The sequence below is a fragment of the Neoarius graeffei genome, chromosome 24 (genome assembly GCF_027579695.1).
Source record: "Neoarius graeffei isolate fNeoGra1 chromosome 24, fNeoGra1.pri, whole genome shotgun sequence".
In the NCBI taxonomy this organism is placed as follows: Eukaryota; Metazoa; Chordata; class Actinopteri; order Siluriformes; family Ariidae; genus Neoarius; species Neoarius graeffei.
The window spans coordinates 28494258-28519883 of NC_083592.1; the positions used below are offsets into that span (position 1 = coordinate 28494258).

General features: G+C 41.9%; 1 protein-coding gene across 1 annotated transcript in view; it reads left to right on the forward strand.

Moving 5' to 3' along the window:
- The window catches only part of rasgrf2b (Ras protein-specific guanine nucleotide-releasing factor 2b), a 214761-nt gene that overhangs the window by 64586 nt on the left and 124549 nt on the right, over positions 1–25626 (forward strand). Inside the window, exons 2-3 of the mRNA XM_060906979.1 lie at positions 15070–15176; positions 24800–24947. Of these exons, the coding sequence (XP_060762962.1) occupies positions 15070–15176; positions 24800–24947 (255 nt within the window). The remainder of the gene's footprint in view (positions 1–15069; positions 15177–24799; positions 24948–25626) is intronic.

Below are 25626 nucleotides of genomic sequence, written 5' to 3' on the forward strand. Positions count from 1 at the left end.
ACAGAAGAAGGCCATTGAAAATTTCCACGTAACTGAACCTTCATTTCATTAACAGCATTGTTGTGACATGTAGTGATAATGGGCCTTATTTGTCAAATCATGTAGTAAGATTGTGTGTAAATGTTAATGTAAGCCAAATCGAACAAAAAATTTACAAAGGTTTCAGAAAGGCTGATTTTTTTTTGTACTCGTGTGTGTGGTTGTATGTCAGTCACACGTAAATTGCAAATCGTGTTCCTAACACAGCTCATTTGGATGTAGTAACACCATAAAATTCCATAAAAGGTAAAGCGCAAAGAGGGCTGGAAATATAGAATAACTACTGAGAGAAACGGCAGAAAGGCAGAAGTGGAAGTTGTTTTGACTCACTTCTATGCCAATAATAATAATAATAAGAAGAACAACTTTATTCATCACACGTACACTTGTGAAATTCCTCTCTGCATTTAACCCATCTGAAGCAGTGAACACACACATGCACACACATGTGAGCAGTGAGCACACACACATACTCAGAGCAGTGGGCAGCCGTGCTACAGCACCCGGGGAGGAGTTGGGGGTTAGATGCCTCGCTCAAGGGCAATTCAGCCCAAGGCCGTCCCATGTTAACCTAACCGCATGTCTTTGGACTGTGGGGGAAACCGGAGCACCCAGAGGAAACCCACACAGACACGGGGAGAACATGCAAACTCCACACAGAAAGGCCCCCGTCAGCCATAAAGTTCAAACCCGGAACCTTCTTCCTGTGAGGCAACAGTGCTAAAAACTACACCATCGTGTTGCCCACTTTATCAGTGTAACAGTATCTGGAAAGGTCAAAACTTAGAGACAGAGTTACAGAATAGAATGCCTTTATTGTCACTGCACAATAAAATTTAGTTCGTCATAGGAGAGCAAATTGCCACTGCTTACGTGTGCACCGCCACTCTTGGGCACTTCAGCCCAAGGCTGTTCTACGTTAACCTAACTGCATGTCTTTGGACTGTGGGGGAAACCAGAGCACCCAGACGTGGGGAGAACATGCAAACTCCACACAAAAAGGCCCCTGTGCTCCAACCCAGAACCTTCTTGCTGTGCAGCAACAGTACTAACCACTTACACCACTGTGCTGTGAATTAGGTGAGGTGAAAAGAAAATGGTGTGATTTAAATGCAGGAGAAAAAAAAACAACAACCCTACACTCAGATGATGATCATGGACAGCAGCACATCACACAGGGAAATCGCTATTTTAAAACTGTTTTAAGTCTAAGTTTGCATGGTGTTAAAAGAAGCAGCTGTGGCACATGAAACCAAATTATAAGCCAGCTTTCATCATCTAAAAAATATACCTTTAAACATTTCATGTTTAAAGATCGCTTCTCTCATAATTGTGACCTGCGCTAAATCTTCCATCAGCTGAGGCGTCTGTTTACGGCTAACAGCTGTGCGCAGCTGCTCTGTTTATATGATGGTATGTCTTTTGTCATAGTCAAATGACTGGTTTTAATTATCTTAATTTATGGATTTGTGTTGGGTCTCTTTCTTTGTTTCATATTCTTTAATTAATGTCAAACCAAGTCAGGTGTATTTGCATAGCGCTTTTAACAATAGGTATTGTCGCAAAGCAGCTTTACAGAAAATTAAAGACTGTAAACCTGAACTAATTTTATCCCTGATGAGCAACCCTGTGGTGACGGTGGCAAGGAAAAACTGCCTCAGACGACATGATGAAGAAACCTTGAGAGGAACCAGAATCAAAACGGAACCCATCCTTATTTGGGTGATAACAGATAACGTGATTATAAATAACTCACTTCTATAACAGTGTTCTATAGAGTCACAAAGTGAAACTGGGAAATTCATTATAGTTTTAGCATGAATTCTATTTTGTTGAAGTTATAAACTGTTCATTGATGGAAACTTGAGTGCAAGACTGTTCACGACGACAACTGCATTCCTAAAGCTATCACGGCAATTGTAGTCCTTAGACATAATAGCAAAACTAAGTGTCCAGAGCATCTTCCAAGTGCGACTTCCGACTGTCCATATGAGGCCGTCCTCCACAGGGGCAATGTGATGAGACTCCAGCTAGACGTAGGGCATCAGGATGGATCAGGCAGGTCTGAGGAACAGAAGAGGTCAGGATCACTGGTGTCTCGGGATCGATATGTAACTCAACAGAAAGAGACAGACAGAGGGAAGAGATGGGGGGGCGAGAGAGAGAGAGAGAAAGAAAGAAAACACAGGTTGTTAGGTATGCCCAGTGTCACCTAATGAGAAAGAACAGTATACCTTTTGCACTGAGTGCAAGCAGGGACTCCGGCAAAACTAACTCATCTCATCTCATTACCTCTAGCCGCTTTATCCTGTTCTACAGGGTCGCAAGCAAGCTGGAGCCAATCCCAGCTGACTACGGGTGAAAGGCGGGGTACACCCTGGACAAGTTGCCAGGTCATCACAGGGCTGACACATAGACACAGACAACCATTCACACTCACATTCACACCTACGGTCAATTTAGAGTCACCAGTTAACCTAACCTGCATGTCTTTGGACTGTGGGGGAAACCAGAGCACCCGGAGGAAACCCACGCGGACACGGGGAGAACATGCAAACTCCGCACAGAAAGGCCCTCGCCGGCCACGGGGCTCGAACCCGGACCTTCTTGCTGTGAGGCGACAGTGCTAACCACTGCAAAACTAACTAAGACAGCAAAACTAAAAGGGAGAGCCAGAAGGTAACACAGGCACGAGGGCACCCTGGGACATAAAGCAGCGAGCCACTACACCGTCAACAAACTTGAGTGAGCGAGTGAGAGTGGGGGGTGGGGGGAACGACAGCATCCATAGATCCCAGTTTACCAAAACACACTATGTTTGAGGACCCTCCAGATCTGCTCCTTTACCTCATAAAAGAAGTCATTAAATGACTAGGCTTCACAAAATTTTCCTCAGTGTTACTCTTAACGCCTGACCTAGTGAAGATGTGTTTTTGATAGAGACTATAAAGCACTTCTATAAGTTGCTCTGGAAAAGGGCGTCTGATAAAAGCCTGAAAAAAATTTATATTTAATAAAATTAAATTAAAAAAATAAACATAAGCATCGCTAACTGAAGATACGTGCCGTATGTCTTGTGGGAGGGAGTTCCACAGTTTGGCAGCACACACACTAAAACCTCCTCGTTACTTCTTTAGTGTTTTGTTCATGGAACAGAAAGTCCTGTGTTTAGTTCTCTTAGACACCACCGTGGAGGATATTCATCTCGACAAAATGATATGTAACAAAGTGCTAGTCAATTTATAGCTTTAAAGAAAATATCTCGCAAATAAACAAATTGGGGTGGCACGGTGGTGTAGTGGTTAGCGCTGTCGCCTCACAGCAAGAAGGTCCGGGTTCGAGCCCCGTGGCCGGCGAGGGCCTTTCTGTGTGGAGTTTGCATGTTCTCCGCGTGGGTTTCCTCCGGGTGCTCCGGTTTCCCCCACAGTCCAAAGACATGCAGGTTAGGTTAACTGGTGACTCTAAATTGACTGTAGGTGTGAATGTGAGTGTGAATGGTTGTCTGTGTCTATGTGTCAGCCCTGTGATGACCTGGTGACTTGTCCAGGGTGTACCCCGCCTTTCGCCCGTAGTCAGCTGGGATAGGCTCCAGCTTGCCTGCGACCCTGTAGAACAGGATAAAGTGGCTACAGATAATGAGATGAGATAAACAAATTGAGCTAAAAGTCGGTCTTTATGTCTGTCCTTTATAAAATGCTGCATCTTGAATTTGTTCTTCAAGACATAACCACTAAAGTGATGAAAATAGACAGGACTATTTTTTGTCAGGGAGGCCACCATAACTCCATCGTGCGTGATGTCATTTTCCGTGAGCACAGCGGAGGTGTACACGTGCATGCTATACTAGTGTCAGCGGGGCAGAGTATTCTGTCAGGGACGGTTGGAGACGGATGTAAATGCAGAAGATCTTTCTTATAAAGAAAAGTGCAAACAGGCAAATAGTCCAAATCGGCACACATATATTGTGAATGGTAAAACAGGCAAAAGGTCGAGCGAGGCACAAACAGAATATCGTAGACAGGAGCAGGGTCAGAAATGAGGAACAGCAAACAGGAATCAGAAACCAGGAAATTAGTCAGAAAACAAGGCTTGGTAATGTGTTACAACAACGCAATACTTCGCAAAGTAAGTCTGCATTCTGAGTCCTTATTTAGGTGTGCTGATTGTGTCTTAATCCCATGCAGTTGTGTGTTATTCACAGCGCACGCGTGAGTCAGTTCAGAGCGCGCGCTGTCCAGAGAGAGTTCTTCTGTTGTGACAACTAGACTATAGTATAATATTATGGTCTAGCGTGACTTCTCAGTCAATTTGTTTGCATTTCTTCACAACAATTATGGCAATGCAATATTAGAAAAGGAATTAAAATAAAGTAGTGGCTAGTTTATTGCCTGTTTATTTGAAATATATATATTTATCTGCTTATCTTCCATCCGTTTGATGTGTGACACAGTATGCTGTCGTGCAGAATCCTGTGTCACGCAGCACCACCCTCATTTTTGTCTCCTAATACATCCATATATCTGGCTAATCCAGTATGGCCGTGCCCGGGGAAATGGCCCAACGGACTGATGTTACAACTTTAACATGTTTTTTTAAGCTAAAGTCCACTTAAATTTTTTTAAATCTAGAACATCTTGTATTAATGTATAATGATGACATTTCATAACCCCGTAATTTAAAATTTCCTGGTGAATCGCTTTAAGAACAAATACAAAGACTTTGCCCTTGCTGATGGAAGGAGGTTTTCACTCAAAATCTCACGATACATGGCCCCATTCATCCTTTCCTTTACATGGATCAGTCGTCCTAGTCCCTTTGCAGAAAAACAGCCCCAAAGCATGATGTTTCCACCCCCATGCTTCACAGTAGGTATGGTGTTCTTTGGATGCAACTCAGCATTCTTTCTCCTCCAAACATGACAAGTTGAGTTTTTACCCAAAAGTTCTATTTTGGTTTCATCTAACTATATGACATTCTCCCAATCCTTATCTGGATCATCCAAATGCTCTCTAGCAAACTTCAGACGGGCCTGGACATGTACTGGCTTAAGCAGGGGGACACGTCTGGCACTGCAGGATTTGAGTCCCTGGCGGCGTAGTGTGTTACTGATGGTAGCCTTTGTTACTTTGGTCCCAGCTCTCTGCAGGTCATTCACTAGGTCCCCCCGTGTGGTTCTGGGATTTTTGCTTACTGTTCTTGTGATCATTTTGACCCCACGGGGTGAGATCTTGCGTGGAGCCCCAGATCGAGGGAGATTATCAGTGGTCTTGTATGTCTTCCATTTTCTAATAATTGCTCCCACAGTTGATTTCTTCACACCAAGCTGCTTACCTATTGCAGATTCAGTCTTCCCAGCCTGGTGCAGGTCTACAATTTTGTTTCTGGTGTCCTTTGACAGCTCTTTGGTCTTGGCCATAGTGGAGTTTGGAGTGTGACTGTTTGAGGTTGTGGACAGGTGTCTTTTATACTGATAACGAGTTCAAACAGGTGCCATTAATACAGGTAACGAGTGGAGGACAGAGGACCCTCTTAAAGAAGAAGTTACAGGTCTGTGAGAGCCAGAAATCTTGCTTGTTTGTAGGTGACCAAATACTTATTTTACTGAGGAATTTACCAATTAATTCATTAAAAATCCTACAATGTGATTTCCTGGATTCTTTCCCCCCATTCTGTCTCTCATAGTTGAAGTGTACCTATGATGAAAATTACAGGCCTCTCTCATTTTTTTAAGTGGGAGAACTTGCACAATTGGTGGCTGACTAAATACTTTTTTGCCCCACTGTAAGTAGCGGTCTGAGTGAATGATCTTGACGTCCGTAACGTCACAGCAGGAAGGCTATTGGTCTCATCGCCATTTCCGCTATACTAAAACACAGAGCTGACTGCAACTCCGATCCTCCATTTTGAGCTAATTTATCGCCATGCCACATAGATGTGTTGCTGGCTGGTGCAGCAACATTACAGAAGGCAGATTTATGTTGCATTCATGGCCCAAGAATGTTCAAACTGCAAAGATTTGGACGCGTTTTGCGAGAAGTTCATGGGCACATTGGGCGGCTATGAAGTGGTCTCTCCTCTGCACATTTTACTGAAGACTTGTATGAGACCTCTGATCTGTTGAGGAGCGTTGGTTATAAGCCTGTATTGAAAGAGGGTGCAGTATCAACAATTAAATAAAACTACAAGAAAAGGAAAGTATTTATTTGAAAAAAAAATTTTAAATGGAAAGTGAGTTTAATTGCACCAGTTTTCCTAGAGTGAGCCGAGAGTTGTTGGTAAAACCCGGGACAGAACGGGACGTGACATATCGCTCGGGCAGTGACCTACCCGCGGTTCTTGCTAAAACCGGTGACATCCCGTTCCGTCCTGGGTTTTAGTAATTGCCTGAGCCAAGCAGTAATTGCGGAGTACTCAGTAATGGAGAAAGCGTGGAGTAGCTGTCTTATTTCTAAACTGGATATTGCTGCCATCTCTCCCTTACGTGGAAGAAGCGAATGAACAGAGAACTGAACGAACAACTGAAAGTCAGATTGTTTCAAAACAATCAGCCACAAGATCAGCCTTCAAGAAGCGAGAACACAGACGGATAAGCTCCAACTCTCATTTGGATAAAAAAAACAACAAAAACAACATATTGTTTACGTGCATTTAGTCATATGTGTAATTTGTATTGTGTGTTTAAGTTACCAGTATAAGATTATTTAATTTGCTTCAGAATGTGATTGTCTCAGTTCATCTGATTATTTAATTAGCCTTTTACATTTTATCAGTGAAAATGCATGCATGTACATGTATGTCACAGAAGTTATAACACCTATCCTGTTTTAATGAGAGTCAACCCACAATCAGTGAAGTCAAATCAGTCTTAGTTGAGCGAGTCGGTAACGGTATTTCTTACCTTCACCATAAATTTTTATTTATATGACTTTGCTCTATAGCTGTCAAAGGCCTAGGCCTTAAAACCGGTTACCGCTGTGACATCACGCGCTCAGGGCTGGCTGGCTCAGCAGGGCAGCTCGAATGCCAACTTTGCGGTTGATTTTAACTCTCAAAAATATCTCATTCATCTCATTATCTCTAGCCGCTTTATCCTGTTCTACAGGGTCGCAGGCAAGCTGGAGCCTATCCCAGCTGACTACGGGCGAAAGGCGGGGTACACCCTGGACAAGTCGCCAGGTCATCACAGGGCTGACACATACAACCATTCACACCTACGGTCAATTTAGAGTCACCAGTTAACCTAACCTGCATGTCTTTGGACTGTGGGGGAAACCGGAGCACCCGGAGGAAACCCACGCGGACACGGGGAGAACATGCAAACTCCACACAGAAAGGCCCTCGCCGGCCCCGGGGCTCAAACCTGGACCTTCTTGCTGTGAGGCGACAGCGCTAACCACTACACCACCGTGCCGCCCTCCCAAAAATACATATTTTTTAATTCCCATTTCTGCAGCATACAAGAGTCAAGGATGGAGATACTATCCACTCAGAAATTTATTTAAAAATAAAGGTTCTCCGTATATCCTTTAAGGACAAATATGCAAATGTATTACACACAGTCACCTAAATTACAGAGGTATGAAGCATAGGTTAGGTTAACATGGGGCGGCCTTGTGCTGAAGTGCCTTTGAGCAAGGCACCTAACCCACAACTGCTCCCCGGCCGCTGGAGCATAGCTGCCCACTGCTCTGGGTATGTGTGTGTGCTCATTGCTCACTTGTGTGTGTGCATGCGTGTGTTCACTGCTTCAGATGGGTTAAATGCAGAGGACGAATTTCGCTGTGCTTGAGTGTGCATGTGACAAATAAAGGCTTCTTCCTCATAGGAAGAGCAAATATACAGTATAGTTCCATGGAAGAGCAAACATATTACTCTAGTGCAGAAACACTCCACTGGCTTCCTGTTCAATACAGAATGCAACTTAAGTTTAAATTGACCGTAGGTGTGAATGGTTGTATGTGTCAGCCCTGTGATGACCTGGCGACTTGTCCAGGGTGTACCCCGCCTTTCGCCCGTAGTCAGCTGGGATAGGCTCCAGCTTGCCTGCGACCCTGTAGAACAGGATAAAGCGGCTAGAGATAATGAGATGAATGAGATATTTTTGAGAGTTAAAATCAACCGCAAAGTTGGCATTCGAGCTGCCCTGCTGAGCCAGCCAGCCCTGAGCGCGTGATGTCACAGCGGTAACCGGTTTTAAGGCCTAGGCCTTTGACAGCTATAGAGCAAAGTCATATAAATAAAAATTTATGGTGAAGGTAAGAAATACCGTTACCGACTCGCTCAACTAAGACTGATTTGACTTCACTGATTGTGGGTTGACTCTCATTAAAACAGGATAGGTGTTATAACTTCTGTGACATACATGTACATGCATGCATTTTCACTGATAAAATGTAAAAGGCTAATTAAATAATCAGATGAACTGAGACAATCACATTCTGAAGCAAATTAAATAATCTTATACTGGTAACTTAAACACACAATACAAATTACACATATGACTAAATGCACGTAAACAACATGTTGTTTTTGTTGTTTTTTTTATCCAAATGAGAGTCGGAGCTTATCCGTCTGTGTTCTCGCTTCTTGAAGGCTGATCTTGTGGCTGATTGTTTTGAAACAATCTGACTTTCAGTTGTTCGTTCAGTTCTCTGTTCATTCGCTTCTTCCACGTAAGGGAGAGATGGCAGCAATATCCAGTTTAGAAATAAGACAGCTACTCCACGCTTTCTCCATTACTGAGTACTCCGCAATTACTGCTTGGCTCAGGCAATTACTAAAACCCAGGACGGAACGGGATGTCACCGGTTTTAGCAAGAACCGCGGGTAGGTCACTGCCCGAGCGATATGTCACGTCCCGTTCTGTCCCGGGTTTTACCAACAACTCTCGGCTCACTCTAGGAAAACTGGTGCAATTAAACTCACTTTCCATTTAAAATTTTTTTTTCAAATAAATACTTTCCTTTTCTTGTAGTTTTATTTAATTGTTGATACTGCACCCTCTTTCAATACAGGCTTATAACCAACGCTCCTCAACAGATCAGAGGTCTCATACAAGTCTTCAGTAAAATGTGCAGAGGAGAGACCACTTCATAGCCGCCCAATGTGCCCATGAACTTCTCGCAAAACGCGTCCAAATCTTTGCAGTTTGAACATTCTTGGGCCATGAATGCAACATAAATCTGCCTTCTGTAATGTTGCTGCACCAGCCAGCAACACATCTATGTGGCATGGCGATAAATTAGCTCAAAATGGAGGATCGGAGTTGCAGTCAGCTCTGTGTTTTAGTATAGCGGAAATGGCGATGAGACCAATAGCCTTCCTGCTGTGACGTTACGGACGTCAAGATCATTCACTCAGACCGCTACTTACAGTGGGGCAAAAAAGTATTTAGTCAGCCACCAATTGTGTAAGTTCTCCCACTTAAAAAAATGAGAGAGGCCTGTAATTTTCATCATAGGTACACTTCAACTATGAGAGACAGAATGGGGGGAAAGAATCCAGGAAATCACATTGTAGGATTTTTAATGAATTAATTGGTAAATTCCTCAGTAAAATAAGTATTTGGTCACCTACAAACAAGCAAGATTTCTGGCTCTCACAGACCTGTAACTTCTTCTTTAAGAGGGTCCTCTGTCCTCCACTCGTTACCTGTATTAATGGCACCTGTTTGAACTCGTTATCAGTATAAAAGACACCTGTCCACAACCTCAAACAGTCACACTCCAAACTCCACTATGGCCAAGACCAAAGAGCTGTCAAAGGACACCAGAAACAAAATTGTAGACCTGCACCAGGCTGGGAAGACTGAATCTGCAATAGGTAAGCAGCTTGGTGTGAAGAAATCAACTGTGGGAGCAATTATTAGAAAATGGAAGACATACAAGACCACTGATAATCTCCCTTGATCTGGGGCTCCATGCAAGATCTCACCCCGTGGGGTCAAAATGATCACAAGAACAGTAAGCAAAAATCCCAGAACCACACGGGGGGACCTAGTGAATGACCTGCAGAGAGCTGGGACCAAAGTAACAAAGGCTACCATCAGTAACACACTACGCCGCCAGGGACTCAAATCCTGCAGTGCCAGACGTGTCCCCCTGCTTAAGCCAGTACATGTCCAGGCCCGTCTGAAGTTTGCTAGAGAGCATTTGGATGATCCAGATAAGGATTGGGAGAATGTCATATGGTTAGATGAAACCAAAATAGAACTTTTTGGTAAAAACTCAACTTGTCATGTTTGGAGGAGAAAGAATGCTGAGTTGCATCCAAAGAACACCATACCTACTGTGAAGCATGAGGGTGGAAAAATCATGCTTTGGGGCTGTTTTTCTGCAAAGGGACTAGGACGACTGATCCATGTACAGGAAAGGATGAATGGGGCCATGTATCGTGAGATTTTGAGTGAAAACCTCCTTCCATCAGCAAGGGCATTGAAGATGAAACGTGGCTGGGTCTTTCAGCATGACAATGATCCCAAACACACCGCCTGGGCAACGAAGGAGTGGCTTCGTAAGAAGCATTTCAAGGTCCTGGAGTGGCCTAGCCAGTCTCCAGATCTCAACCCCATAGAAAATCTTTGGAGGGAGTTGAAAGTCCGTGTTGCCCAGCGACAGCCCCAAAACATCACTGCTCTAGAGGAGATCTGCATGGAGGAGTGGGCCAAAATACCAGCAACAGTGTGTGAAAACCTTGTGAAGACTTACAGAAAACGTTTGACCTCTGTCATTGCCAACAAAGGGTATATAACAAAGTATTGAGATGAACTTTTGTTATTGACCAAATACTTATTTTCCACCATAATTTGCAAATAAATTCTTTAAAAATCAGACAATGTGATTTTCTGGATTTTTTTTTTCTCATTTTGTCTCTCATAGTTGAGGTATATCTATGATGAAAATTACAGGCCTCTCTCATCTTTTTAAGTGGGAGAACTTGCACAATTGGTGACTGACTAAATACTTTTTTGCCCCACTGTATATGAATCACTTTAATCGTAAAAATTACTATATTAGATTTATTGTTAACGCTTAAAACTATTCCTATACCATTCCTGAGGTCTCAAGGCATTTATAAATGAAAGTGAGGCCATGGCTCTGCGTATATGTTTTAATTTGCCATACTGAATCCCTATACTAAATCAGGAATCGGTTGTGGACTGCAATACATCCTCAGTGCTTTTAGTGCACACACACACACACACACACACACACACACACACACACACACACACACACACACACACACACACACCAGGTATTTCACACCGTTCATGAGTTCAAAATGTTTATTGTGCCATACTCATTTTCAGGTTTCAGGTGTATATGCTTATGTACTCCCTCAGGTCAGCATGACAATGGCTGATTGAACTTTCTCTCCGTCATACATCCACCTGCTTCATAGCAGCTGTATTTATTTGCCATGCAGATAGCCTGAGATCGGACTCTTCATTCACAACTCCCATGTTCTCACCTCATTTCCTTTAATCCATTTTTAGGGTGTCAGTGAAGTCAATGCGATACCCTTATACACAGCAACCTACAGTAGATATTTCTTTCATTACACTAAAACAGCTGTGCTTCATTTTATATGCACACACACAGACACATTATGCTTACGGCATAAATTGAACAATATTTCAGAACAATATTTGCGCTGATAATTGTCTTTGGATCTGGTATTAAATGCACCACAGCCTCATTTGATTGAGGATGTGTGTTTACAAGATTTCACTATAAACTGCCACTGTTGTGATATTCTCTACTTCGATTTGAAATGTACTAATTATTTCAAGTTCACAAGTTGTCAGCCAGCATTAATGTTTCTCATTAGGTAGAACCCATGGTTGACCTGCTGTCGATGCTAATCAGTCTAATTTTAGTCATACAGGGTCTTTTGAAAAGTAATTAAACAATGATTCTGAGGAAAAAATAAGATGTGCTGTGACTAAAGCAGATGCTCTACTTCTGCTTGGAGCTTCTACACTTGTGACTCATTTTCTGCTGTTAAAGATGGTTCTACATGGAAAACCTAAAGATTTCCTCTTCCTAAAACCAGTTTATGCGTAGATTTAACCCTTGCTTCAGTAGATAATCTCACATAGATACTGTAGATTTGTACCTAAAAACTGCTGCTGTGATCATAAACACTGTCCTGTGCTTATTCGGACTTTTCTTTGCAGTAAGTTTACGAACAAGCTTATGCATATTGAGCAGTTTTTTTCATCACACATTGTAGCCTACTGTTTTGATTTTATAGTACAACCCCGATTCCAAAAAAGTTGGGACAAAGTACAAATTGTAAATAAAAACGCAATGCAATGATGTGGAAGTTTCAAAATTCCATATTTTATTCAGAATAGAACATAGATGACATATCAAATGTTTAAACTGAGAAAATGTATCATTTAAAGAGAAAAATTAGGTGATTTTAAATTTCATGACAACAACACATCTCAAAACAGTTGGGACAAGGCCATGTTTACCACTGTGAGACATCCCCTTTTCTCTTTACAACAGTCTGTAAACGTCTGGGGACTGAGGAGACAAGTTGCTCAAGTTTAGGGATAGGAATGTTAACCCATTCTTGTCTAATGTAGGATTCTAGTTGCTCAACTGTCTTAGGTCTTTTTTGTCGTATCTTCCGTTTTATGATGCGTCAAATGTTTTCTATGGGTGAAAGATCTGGACTGCAGACTGGCCAGTTCAGTACCCGGACTCTTCTTCTACGCAGCCATGATGCTGTAATTGATGCAGTATGTGGTTTGGCATTGTCATGTTGGAAAATGCAAGGTCTTCCCTGAAAGAGATGTCGTCTGGATGGGAGCATATGTTGCTCTAGAACCTGGATATACCTTTCAGCATTGATGGTGTCTTTCCAGATGTGCAAGCTGCCCATGCCACACGCACTAATGCAACCCCATACCATCAGAGATGCAGACTTCTGAACTGAGCGCTGATAACAACTTGGGTCATCCTTCTCCTCTTTAGTCCGAATGACACGGTGTCCCTGATTTCCATAAAGAACTTCAAATTTTGATTCGTCTGACCACAGAACAGTTTTCCACTTTGCCACAGTCCATTTTAAATGAGCCTTGGCCCAGAAAAGACGTCTGCGCTTCTGGATCATGTTTAGAGTTTTAGCTGGCAACGGCGGATGGCACAGTGAATTGTGTTCACAGATAATGTTCTCTGGAAATATTCCTGAGCCCATTTTGTGATTTCCAATACAGAAGCATGCCTGTATGTGATGCAGTGCCGTCTAAGGGCCCGAAGATCACGGGCACCCAGTATGGTTTTCCGGCCTTGACCCTTACGCACAGAGATTCTTCCAGATTCTCTGAATCTTTTGATGATATTATGCACTGTAGATGATGATATGTTCAAACTCTTTGCAATTTTACACTGTTGAACTCCTTTCTGATATTGCTCCACTATTTGTCAGCACAGAATTAGGGGGATTGGTGATCCTCTTCCCAGCTTTACTTCTGAGAGCCGCTGCCACTCCAAGATGCTCTTTTTATACCCAGTCATGTTAACAACCTATTGCCAATTGACCTAATGAGTTGCAATTTGGTCCTCCAGCTGTTCCTTTTTTGTATCTTTAACTTTTCCAGCCTCTTATTGCCCCTGTCCCAACTTTTTTGAGATGTGTTGCTGTCATGAAATTTCAAATGAGCCAATATTTGGCATGAAATTTCAAAATGTCTCACTTTTGACATTTGATATGTTGTCTATGTTCTATTGTGAATACAAGATCAGTTTTTGAGATTTGTAAATTATTGCATTCCGGTTTTATTTACAATTTGTACTTTGTCCCAACTTTTTTGGAATCGGGGTTGTATAATAGCCTATTAACTAAAATATTAAAAATGAAAAACATTCATAATAAACAAGTCTTTTCTTTCATCAGCATTTGTGAAGGCTGTAGTCAGCTTAAATGGAAAATAGCTCTCTCCTTTTCTTCTCTTTTCTTTATTTTTTGGCAGTCTGTCAAAAGATACCTCAGATTTCTTGTTAAATCTATTTATACAGTCATTCACAAAACAGCTCTTTCTCATTCTAGATCTGCTTTTTTTGTGCATTTTTGTGACATTAGAGCTGTGTTACTTCTGCCTTGGGTGAAGTCACATTCCCACTATTTTACATTATTGCCCTCTGCTGTCTAATCAATGCAGTTACAGCTAGGAAAAACTAAGAGCTACTGCAGCCTGATAATAATTGCAATTAATTTTTTGTTTTGACTTGAATTGTCATAAATTTGTATCACAATTTATCAGTGCATGATATATTGTTATATCCCTAGTAAATATTTACCATTTGCTAGAATTTGACTTCCTGTATTGCCAAATTACAACGTATGTTAGGTACTGGAATTGCTGCTAGTCTAACCTGGGATTAGTCAAGAAAACATGTTAACTTGGCTCAATACAGCCAGTTAATTTTTTTAGCAAATTTGCTGAATTTACAGATTAGATGGATTTCATGTTCATTCACAAGTTTGACATTACAGTTCAGTGAATTATGGATATGTTATAGCGCTAACTACATGGTGTAGCATGAAGAGGTCACAGTAGATGATGAAATGGCATGATTCTTGATAGATTTTTCTACACTGATGAAATGAACAGAATGCTAAACTGATATGTAGTCTGCAGTCATTGACTGGATGAGAGAAGAACAGATTTTCAAGATTTGTAACAAGAACTTTGAAGGTCTTTTTCACTGAAATCTAATTAAAAGTACAAGTGCCAAAATAACATGTAGGTACAGTATAGTCATGATGTACAATTATTGACGTATTTTATATCCCTGCAAACTGCTGTCACTGAAAGCTGCCATCATAATCAGCCATCATAATCTTACTGTAACAACTTTAATTCTTCTGATCTGGCTTTTATTTTATTTTTGGTGAAGGAACTCTATAATCCTCTTATAATAGCAATAATTCTAATAGCAAAAAAAGCTGCTGTTCCATTTGTTGTTCCACCAAATAATAGCATCTGTGTTGTGGTTGTGTGTCTTTCCACAGCACTATTTCCTCATTGTGTTTGGCCATGATGGCCAGAAGCCTCTGGAGCTCCGTGCTGAAGAGGAAACAGAGTGTGATGAATGGGTGGAGACCATCCAACAAGCTAGGTAACCTAGTACAATTGTGCACATACCAGATGTCGTATTGGTCATTCAAGTCTCAGCTATGTTTTTTTTTTTTATTAAAGGGCGAAGACCCACCCTCATGCCATCTCTGTCGGATATCTCTGACAATAAAAAGCATATTTTACTTTGTTGTCCTGGTCTAAATGCCACAAGGGAACAATTTTATTTTCAAAGTACTTTGGATGATGTTTTCAACAAGGTGCAACCAAAGAAAGCTTTAGAATTTTTAGCACATGTAAACCTGAAGTATTTCATTTATTTACTTATTATTTTTGTAATATAACTTTGTTTTAATTATTTACAACCCCAATTCCAAAAAAGTTGGAACACTGTGTAAAACATAAATACAGAATGTGAACATTTGCAAATCATGGAAACCCAATATTTCATTGAAAATAGTACAAATGTTTCAATCCAATGTTGAAACAGAAATTTTATTGCTTTTTGAAAAATATGTGCTCGTTTTGAATTTAATGCCAGCAGCACATTTCAGTAAAGTTGGGACAGGGGCAACAAAAGACTGAAAAAGTTGTGTAATGCTAAAAAAAAAATATATATTTTGTTTAATTGGCGACAGGTCAGTAACATGATTGGGTATAAAAAGAGCATCCCAGAGAGGCGGAGTCTCTCAGAAGTAAAGATGGGGAGGGGTTCAGCGCTCTGTGAAAGACTGTGTGGGCAAACAGTGCAACAATTTAAGAATAGAAAATTGCAAAGAATTTGGGGATCACATCATCTATGGTACATAATATCATTAAAAGATTCAGAGAATTTGGAGAAATCTCTGTATGCAAGAGACAAGGCTGAAAACTGACATTGGATGCCTGTGATCTTCAGGCCCTCAGGCGACACTGCATTAAAAGCAGACACGTGTCTGTAGTGGAAATCACTGTATGGGCTCAGGAACACTTCAGAAACCATCGTCTGTGAAAACAGTTTATTACTGCATCCACAAATGCAAGTTAAAACTAGATATAAACAATATCCAGAAACATCGCCACCTTCTCTGGGCCCGAGCTCTTTTACGATGGACTGAGGCAAAGTGGAAAATTGTCCCGAGGTCTGATGAATCAAAAGTAGAAATTCTTTTTAGAAATCATGGACACCACGTCCTCCAGGCTAAAGAAGAGAGGGACCATCCGGCTTGTTATCAGTGTACAATTCAAAAGCCAGCATCTGTGAGGGTGCAGTAGTGCACATGATATGGGTAGCTTGTACATGTGGGAAAGCATCATTAATGCTGAATGATATAAACATGTTTCAGAGCAATATGCTGCCATCCAGACAAAATCTTTTTCAGGGAAGGCCTTCTTTCTTTCAACAAGACAATGCCAAACTGCTTTCTGTACATATTAAAACTGCATGGCTCTGTAGTAAAAGAGACTGGGTGCTAAATTGGCCTGCCTGCAGTCCAGACCTGTCTCCCATTGAAAACATTTGAAGCATTATGAAGCGCAAAATGGCGGCACGGTGGTGTAGTGGTTAGCGCTGTCGCCTCACAGCAAGAAGGTCCTGGGTTCGAGCCCCGGGGCTGGCGAGGGCCTTTCTGTGTGGAGTTTGCATGTTCTCCCCGTGTCCGTGTGGGTTTCCTCCGGGTGCTCCGGTTTCCCCCACAGTCCAAAGACATGCAGGTTAGGTTAACTGGTAACTCTAAATTGACAGTAGGTGTGAATGTGAGTGTGAATGGTTGTCTGTGTCTATGTGTCAGCCCTGTGATGACCTGGCGACTTGTCCAGGGTGTACCCCGCCTTTCGCCCATAGTCAGCTGGGATAGGCTCCAGCTTGCCTGCGACCCTGTAGAAGGATAAAGCGGCTAGAGATAATGAGATGAGATGAGATGAAGCGCAAAATACAACAAAGGAGACCCCAAACTGTTGAGCAACTGAAATTGTATATCAGGCAAGAATGGGACAAGATTTCTCTTTCAAAACTACAGCAATTGGTCCCCTCAGTTCCCAAACATTTACAGAGTGTTGTTAAAAGTAGAAGTGATGCAACATAGTGGTAAGCATGCCCCTGTCCCAACTTATTTGAAACATGTTGCTGACATCAAATTCAAAATGGGCAAATATTTTTCAAAAAACAACAAAATTTCTCAGTTTCCACATTTGATATGTTGTCTTTGTACTATTTTCAATGAAATAGAGGGTTTCCATGATTTGCAGATTATCACATTTGGTTTTATTTACAGTTTACACAGCGTCCCAACTTTTTTGGGAATTGGGGCTGTATTTATGAAGAAATTATAGTACCTTTTAGAAATGCTCTTGCCATGAAATAGCCTTAGGTGCTGACTTGGCATGAAAAAAAAAATCACTCACCCAGTACAATTGTGCATTATTGGATAAAGTGTGAATAAAATGATAGCACTCTTAGTGTCTTTTGACTGAAGGTCAGGGAATGAAGTTTGGCAGGACAGATCAAGGAGAACTAGCACAGAATAAACAGCACTGAGCTTGACAGCACCGTCGTTGTTGTTTTCTTTCTCAGACTCTTGAGAAAGCAGGACTGCCAAAGCAATTAACTATACAGAAGACATTGTTTTTGAAGGTGTCCCCCTTGGGTAGCTAGTGCATCATAGGGGGATATTTTTGTCACTATGTTTTTAAATTTGATCAGTCCCAAAGTGAAAGACAGACAGGAATGATGATTTCTACAAAAACAGAACACCATCTGGAATCTGAAGCACTCAGTCTTTGGCAGCTGACACTTCAGGCAGACACTTTATATACAAGTAAGGCTGTGACATTTAGATTTGGCTTGCGTCACAAGTGAGATCTGCTGGAATGAGACGGATTAATTGGTTACTCGTGAGGAGATGTGTCTGGGAGTATTGGGACTAACCCCTGTGTTCATCAGGCCCATGGGCTTACAGTACTCAGCTTACTCTGTTCAGAATGTTGAATGTTAGTGCAGCTACTATAATACAGTTGTTCAGTTAATGATGAATATTTATGCATTTATTTTCAGAAATGCACATGCACTGAAAAAAATTAAATCAAAATTAAGTTGTTAAAGGTGCACAAGAAAAAAAAAAGATTCACACTTTTACCATGCAATCCATATCACTAGTTTCTGGATTTTAGGGTGTTTAAATACGTCTGTCCCAGAAATTAGCTCCACTTCCAGCCTCAGAAATTAAAGAAGGCATATCAAGTGTGCTGTCGGACTTCGTCCATATTATCTGCCCAGGGAGTTTTCTAATGTTATCATGGTGGCTGTTTATGTTCCCCCCTCTGCAAACCCGAACACTACTTGTGATACTATTCACTCTGCAATAGCTCGGCTACAGACTCAACACCCGAGTGCATTCATTGCTATCTCAGGTGACTTTAATCATGTTAATTTGGACAAAACACTTTCCACTTTCACCCAATTTGTAAACTGTCCTACCAGAGAGGGAAGAACAATAGACCTGCTGTATGCTAATGTTAAAGAGGCTTACAGCTCTTCCCTCTCCCCCCACTGGGCAGGTCAGACCACAACCTGATTTACCTCTCCCCCTGCTATGTGCCTCTGGTGAAGAGACTGCCCACCACATCAAAGATAGTGAGGAGACGGACAGACGAGGCCAATGAGACACTCGGATGCTTCGGGTGACAGACTGGCAGACACTGTGTGAGCCCCACAGAGACGACATTGATGCAATTGCCATCATTGATGTAATTGCCATCTGCTGGGTGAGAAGGCCTGGATGGTGTTAGCCCCAGGGCCCTGAAGACCTGTGCCCTCCAGCTAAGTGGAGTACTTCAGCATGTCTTCAACATGAGCCTGGGTCTTCAGAGGGTCCCTGTGCTGTGGAAGACGTCATGCCTCGTCCCTGTACCGAAGAAGCCACATCCCAGCGACCTCAAAGACTACAGGCCCGTGGCATTGACGTCACACATTATGAAGACCCTTGAGAGACTCATCCTGGAGCAGATCCGACCTATGGTCCAACCACTTCTTGACCCCCTAAAGTTCGCCTACCAGCCCCGTCTTGGAGTAGAGGACACAATCATCTACCTGCTCAACAAAGTCTACGGCCACCTGGACAAGCCAGCCAGCACTGTGAGGATCATGCTTTTTTATTTTTCCAGTGCTTTTGACATCATCCGGCTGGCTCTGCTGGGTGAGAAGTTGACAGCGATGCAGGTGGATGCCCCACTGTTGTCCTGGATTGTAGATTATTTGACTGGCAGACCACAGTACATGCTCTTGCAGTGCTGTGTGTCGGACAGAGTGATCAGCAACACCGGAGCTCCGCAAGGGACTGTCCTTTCCTTTTCACTCTCTACACCACTGATTTCAACTACTGCAAGGAGACCTGCCACCTCCAGAAATTTTCTCATGACTCTGCAGTGGTTGGACGTATTACTGGTGGTGATGAGAGCGAGTACAGGATGGTGGCGGACAACTTTGTTACGTGGAACAGGAAGAACCACCTACAGCTCAACATGACGAAGACAAAAGAACTGGTGGTCGATCTGAAGAGAATCAGGGCTCCAGTGAACCCTGTTAACATCCAAGGGATCAGTGTGGACGTAGTGGAGGAATATAAGTATCTGGGGGTGTACTTGGATAATAAACTGGACTGGTCCAAAAACGTGGACACTGTATACAAAAAGGGCCAGAGCCGTCTCTATTTTCTGAGACGGCTGAGGTCCTTCAACATCTGCCGAACGATGCTGTGGATGTTCTCTGAGTCTGTGGTGGCCAGCGCCATCCTGTACGCTGTCGTCTGCTGGGGCAGCGGCTTGAAGGTGAAGGACACTAACAGACTCAATAAGATCATCAGGAAGGCCAGCCATATTGTAGGCGTGGAACTGGACTCTCTGACAGTGGTGTTGGAGAAGAGGACACTGTCCAAAATAAAAACAATCTTAGACTGTCCTTCCCACCCTCTACATGAGATGCTGATCAGCCACAGGAGCACATTCAGTAAACAGCTGATTCTTCCACACTGCATAACTGAGAGACACAGGAAATCATTCCTACCTGTTGCTGTCAAGCTGTACAATGCCACTGTATAACTGTGGTACACTGTCTTACCATGTATCCTTAACTCAGGTGCAATATATGTATATAGGAATCATTGTATATAAAATCACTTCATTTTGCTTGAACTTATTTAAATTTATTTTATTTTTATTTATTCTTTTTTCAAAGACTATTTTATCTTCTATTTTTAGACATGTTTACTTCTTCTTTGATTCAGGAGCTTGGTTGCAAATTTGAATTTCCCTCCGGGGATTAATGAAGTAATTCTGATCTGAAGTGAAAATTCAAATTCAGTCCAAATTGCTTGAAACTGGTCTCACTGAATTCAGAATTGAATGCAGAACAACATACTTTTTACAGAATTAAAATATGTTTATCTGTTCTTGAGATATTACAAATCAAGGATTGAAAAAATGGCTGAATTTTTAGAAAACTGCCGTAATATTTTGTATTAGGATCACATGGTCCAAAATGGGCCTCATTAATGAATGAGATCAAATGTTTTTTCATAATAACTTTTTTATTGTTCAAGATATTTACATTGAAATTGACAGGCACAAAGATGGTTGTATACTGAATACAAAGTTTGAAAAATTAGTAAAAATAAATTGTGCAAATTAGTATTAATTATACTAATTAGGTAAAAACGTTAAATTGGTACACTCAATAAAAAAGTAATAAAAGATTATTTCTAATACCCTCTTTGTGCTCTGTAGGCCTTTGTATTTCCAAAAGTAGGGCCTGCTAATGTTTATATTAAAGAATATTAATGATAATATTCACAGATTTCAAGGCAAACCTCGGAAAAACTGTGTGATCCACATCCAATAAACAATTCCAATTAATTGAATTGAAATTGACGCTCGTGTTTCTGACTTCCGTTTTTTTAAATATCATTCCGACTACTAAGATCTCAATATTTTTCATCAAAATAACTACAGTTATATTCTAAAATAGTTATTTATTTACATGAATCAGTTTTATTTGAAAAAATAAGTAGGTAAAGCTGTGAAAACTCACTTCAAAGTTTCCCGTGAATCATAACATCAAAACTAGCTGGCGGAAAATTTTGCTGAATACTTTATCAGAAACACTGAGAGCTAGAGAGCATCCCTATAGGTGTTATCTGATTGATAGTGGTCAGAAGAGAGAGAGCCTGACTACTTTCCCGTGACTCCGATGTCCCGCGAGCAGAGAGTGAACTCTGTTGTACCAACTTCAACCTGCCTTTACTCCCAAAGTATTGAACAGATCTTAACGAGATACATTTCTTTGGAAAGCAGAAATTATCAGCTTTTTAGTGATAGTATTCACGATAGAAAATGTTCAAGAGTTAAGCAATGACCAATCTGGAAACTTTGATGAGCGTCTGCATGCACAATTTTCACAACACGGCCAGCGAGCATTTGATATGCCTAATTAAAGAGCAACTCTAGCATCCTTTTATTTCTGTTATCACGTTCCCATTTTCAAACACTACAACAGATAGACAAACTACGTTATTTACTGGCCAGTACGAGCTACTGTATATGGAGATGTGTATTTTGGTCTGTTTCACAGCTTGAAATTCTCAAAAGACAAAATGAGCAGGTCCTTTAATTACTGCATGCTGATGATGACTTCATGAAGCCAATTGAGCTTGTCAGCAAAGACTTTGGCTGTTCTGTGTGAAACAGCCTGTGTTGGCCTCTCACACATCTTTGTATTCACTCTGTATGTGTATAAATGTGAAGTGATTATGAGTTGTGCTCATGGAACGTGACCTGGCTTTGTGCCCATTTGATCGGATACGGTACAATGGTAGTAATAATAATAATAATAATAATAATCATGATAATTGTATACAGTGGTGTTTATGATCATCTGTCTAATACAGATTATATTTATTTATTATAGCTCCAGGCTCAAGAGAATGAATGAGTCAGTCGCAGTGTGAATTGAAAAACTGCACAGTAGGATAAATAAAGATTGCAGTTCCATTTGGTGGCAGACTTCGGTTGATGTGAAATGTGTTTGAGGGAATTTTACTCAACACTCATTCCCGAAACACATTTCAGGTAAACACAGTAAACCTATAGAAAAGTATAAAAATCTAAATTAAAAAATGCATAATAACCATAGGAACAGTTTTGCAATACGTTATGTATTAAACAAATAAATTAATTCCCTTTGTAGTTTTTCACGACAGAAATGTCAAAATCTCCATAGCTTGCTGTAACCTATCAGTAAACATCCCACTGTTCACAGACTTACACAATACATCTATGAGGCCTGATTTTTGGTGATCTCTCACTATTGTGAGACTGACAAGCACTACAATGTATTTTGACTGTGTGGGAATGAATGAAGCCCTACCGCCAAGCCGAGATGACATCATGGTGCAGCACTCGTGTCAGCTAGATTTGAACTGTGCAATTACAACGGTTTTCTATGATTATTACCTTTCACACTATGACATCATATTGTTGTGCTTGTCAATCTCATAATAGTGAGATATCACCAGAAATCCATCCATCCATTATCTTTAGCCGCTTATCCTGTTCTACAGGGTCGCAGGCAAGCTGGAGTCTATCCCGGCTGACCATGGGTGAGAGGTGGGGTACACCCTGGACAAGTTACCAGGTTATCACAGGGCTGACACAGAGAAAAACAACCACTCACACTCACACCTACGGTCAATTTAGAGCCACCAATTAACCTAACCTGCATGTCTTTGGATTGTGGGGGAAACTGGAGGACCCGGAGGAAACCCACACAGACACGGGGAGAACATGCAAACTCCACAGAGAAAGGCCCTCACCAGCCACTGGGCTCGAACCCAGGACCTTCTTGCTGTGAGGCGACAGTGCTAACCACTACACCACCGTGCCACCACTCACCAGAAATTAAGCCTCATAAATGTATGTCATAGGCAGGTCAAGGGCAGTGGACATGTGCTGTCCTTGACCGCCATGCAATGGAGTAGTAAGGCATCTCTTTCCCTCCACTATCCTGGGGTGGTGCCTTGAGCAGGCACTAGCAAACCCTTGCTCCCCCTGGTCAGGGTTATGACCGAAGACTGGACTTGGCAGACTGTGTGGAGGAGACCACCACCTGGTGGCTCAATGGGCAAGAAGGCTGACCCAGCAAAGCATTTGTGGAGCGCGATCAGGGCTCAGTGCACCATGTAGAACACTGTTGGCCATCCACTGCATCCCGACCTAGCTCCAGTTGTCTTGATTCTGTCTTGCCCCTGGACCCAGTTAGGTTGGGACGAGAGAGAGAGAGAGAGAGACTGACGGCTGCGCAACTTTCCCCTCACGCTAATCCAAGTCATGACTTCAAATTCAAGTCCTATGGTGATGGGCAAGTGGCGAAGCAGCAGGTGTTGAAACACTGGAAGCTGTAGTCACGAACCTGCACACAGGCGGCCCAGTGCATAGGGTCGTTCTTTTGCTGGAATGAAGCAGCAGGTCAGTTTGGCAGCCCCCTGGGTGTCTGAGCAGCCCTGTTAAGGATTCACTCTGCTCATCTTTGTGGAGGAAGGGGCTAGAAAAGGTGCCCCAAATATAGCCTGCTTCACCTCTCCCTGGTCAGCATACCACATCTGGCAGGGATCCCACTCAGTGGTTGAAATACGACAAAGACAGTAAAGGTACTCAACCTTGGCACGCAGAATGTCGACATGTAGGCGTACCTTCAAAGCCCAGATTGGCCTCATCAATCACCTCCGGACCCACGACCACCACCCACCAAATTGAAGTCATGGTCACCTTCAACCCCGAAGGACGAACATAATCACTTTTCTCATTAAATGAAGAAGAAGCCTTTATTTGTCATATGCACACTCAAGCACAATGAAATTCGTCCTCTGCATTTAACCCATCTGAAGCAGTGAACACACACACACACACACACACACACACACAGAGCAGTGGGCAGCTATACTACAGCGCCCAGGGAGCAGTTAGGTGCCTTGCTCAAGGGCACTTCAGCCCAAGGGCACCCCATGATAACCTAACCACATGTCTTTGGACTGTAGGGGAAACTGGGCACCCGCAGGAAACCCACACAGACACAGGGAGAACATGTAAACTCCACACAGAAATGCCCCTGTCAGCTGCCGGGCTCGAACCCAGAACCTTCTTGCTGTGAGGCGACAGTGCTAACCACTACACCACCATGCTGCTCTACATGAGATGATTGCAATAAAATGGTCCAAATTCTATAACAATAACATGTTCCCTATGTCAGCGTATACATTTGTAAGATTTTTGTCTGCAACAATGTGATTGGCTCGAAAATTGCACAGTGTATAACTGCCTTACGGCCAACCTCCAACATTTTTGTAAAATATGCTAGTAACAGAACTTTGCTTTTATAATGATCAAAACAAGAGATAATACAGATTTAAAATCATGTTTTCATGTTTTTTTTTTCCATGAAATTCACTGGAATTGCTCTTTAAAAGGCAACTTGTATGTCACTTTAACAGAAACAACAGAAAGGGTGGGGTGAGTGAAGGTCAAGAGAACTGAAGTCCCTTAAGAAGTTTGTAATTTTTAGAGGACTTCAGTCCTATCATTTTAATATTAGCTTATCTAAGTGATTGATACTGAGTAGCATTCTCTTTCTTGGCCTCCCAGCTATTCAGACATTATCATCGAGCGTGAAGTGCTCATGCAGAAATACATCCACCTGGTGCAGATTGTGGAGACGGAGAAGGTGGCAGCCAATCAGCTGCGCACGCAGCTGGAGGACCAGGACACAGAGATTGAGAGACTCAAAGCAGAGGTAATGTTTTCAGTGACTCATTATCGCATGTTTTACATTCAATGTTTAGTAATTTACAACGGGTTTATGTTTTCGACAATGTTGTCTTTTTGTGACGGGTTTTCCTGGTTTGTGAAATCACACTAACTTGGATGAACGATTCATTTTATTGGGACTCAGTCAGTTAATACAGTACATAATAAACTGTTGCTTGGATAGAAAAGGAGTAAGAGGAGGTGACATAAAATACACAATATATTGTTTAACTATTATAATTGGCTTTGCAAGACCAGTATTCATTCCTTCATTTATTTCATTATTTGCAGTCCGCTTCTCCTGGTGAAGGTTGTGGTACCAATATAATTGAAGTCTGCATGAAATAATGAATAAAACACAATGGAAAACAATGTTAAAGGAAAATAATCAGTGACTGGGTGGAGTGTGTGATACGGCCCGACACAAAGCAGAATCATAACACCCCAAAGTTGTTTATTTTCCAATAACAGTATATCTTGAAGTGTTTTGTTTCTCTGGGTGTTTTCACACCTGGTCCCCTTTAAAGGAACCAGACTCAGTCCTCTTTAAGTGGACCAAAAAGTGGACCAACAGAAAAAGAACTCAGTTCTTTTTGTGTTCACACTGTGAATTTATTACAAAGAGGACTGGGTTCTCTTTCTGGTCCAGTTAAGCTTTGATGGGG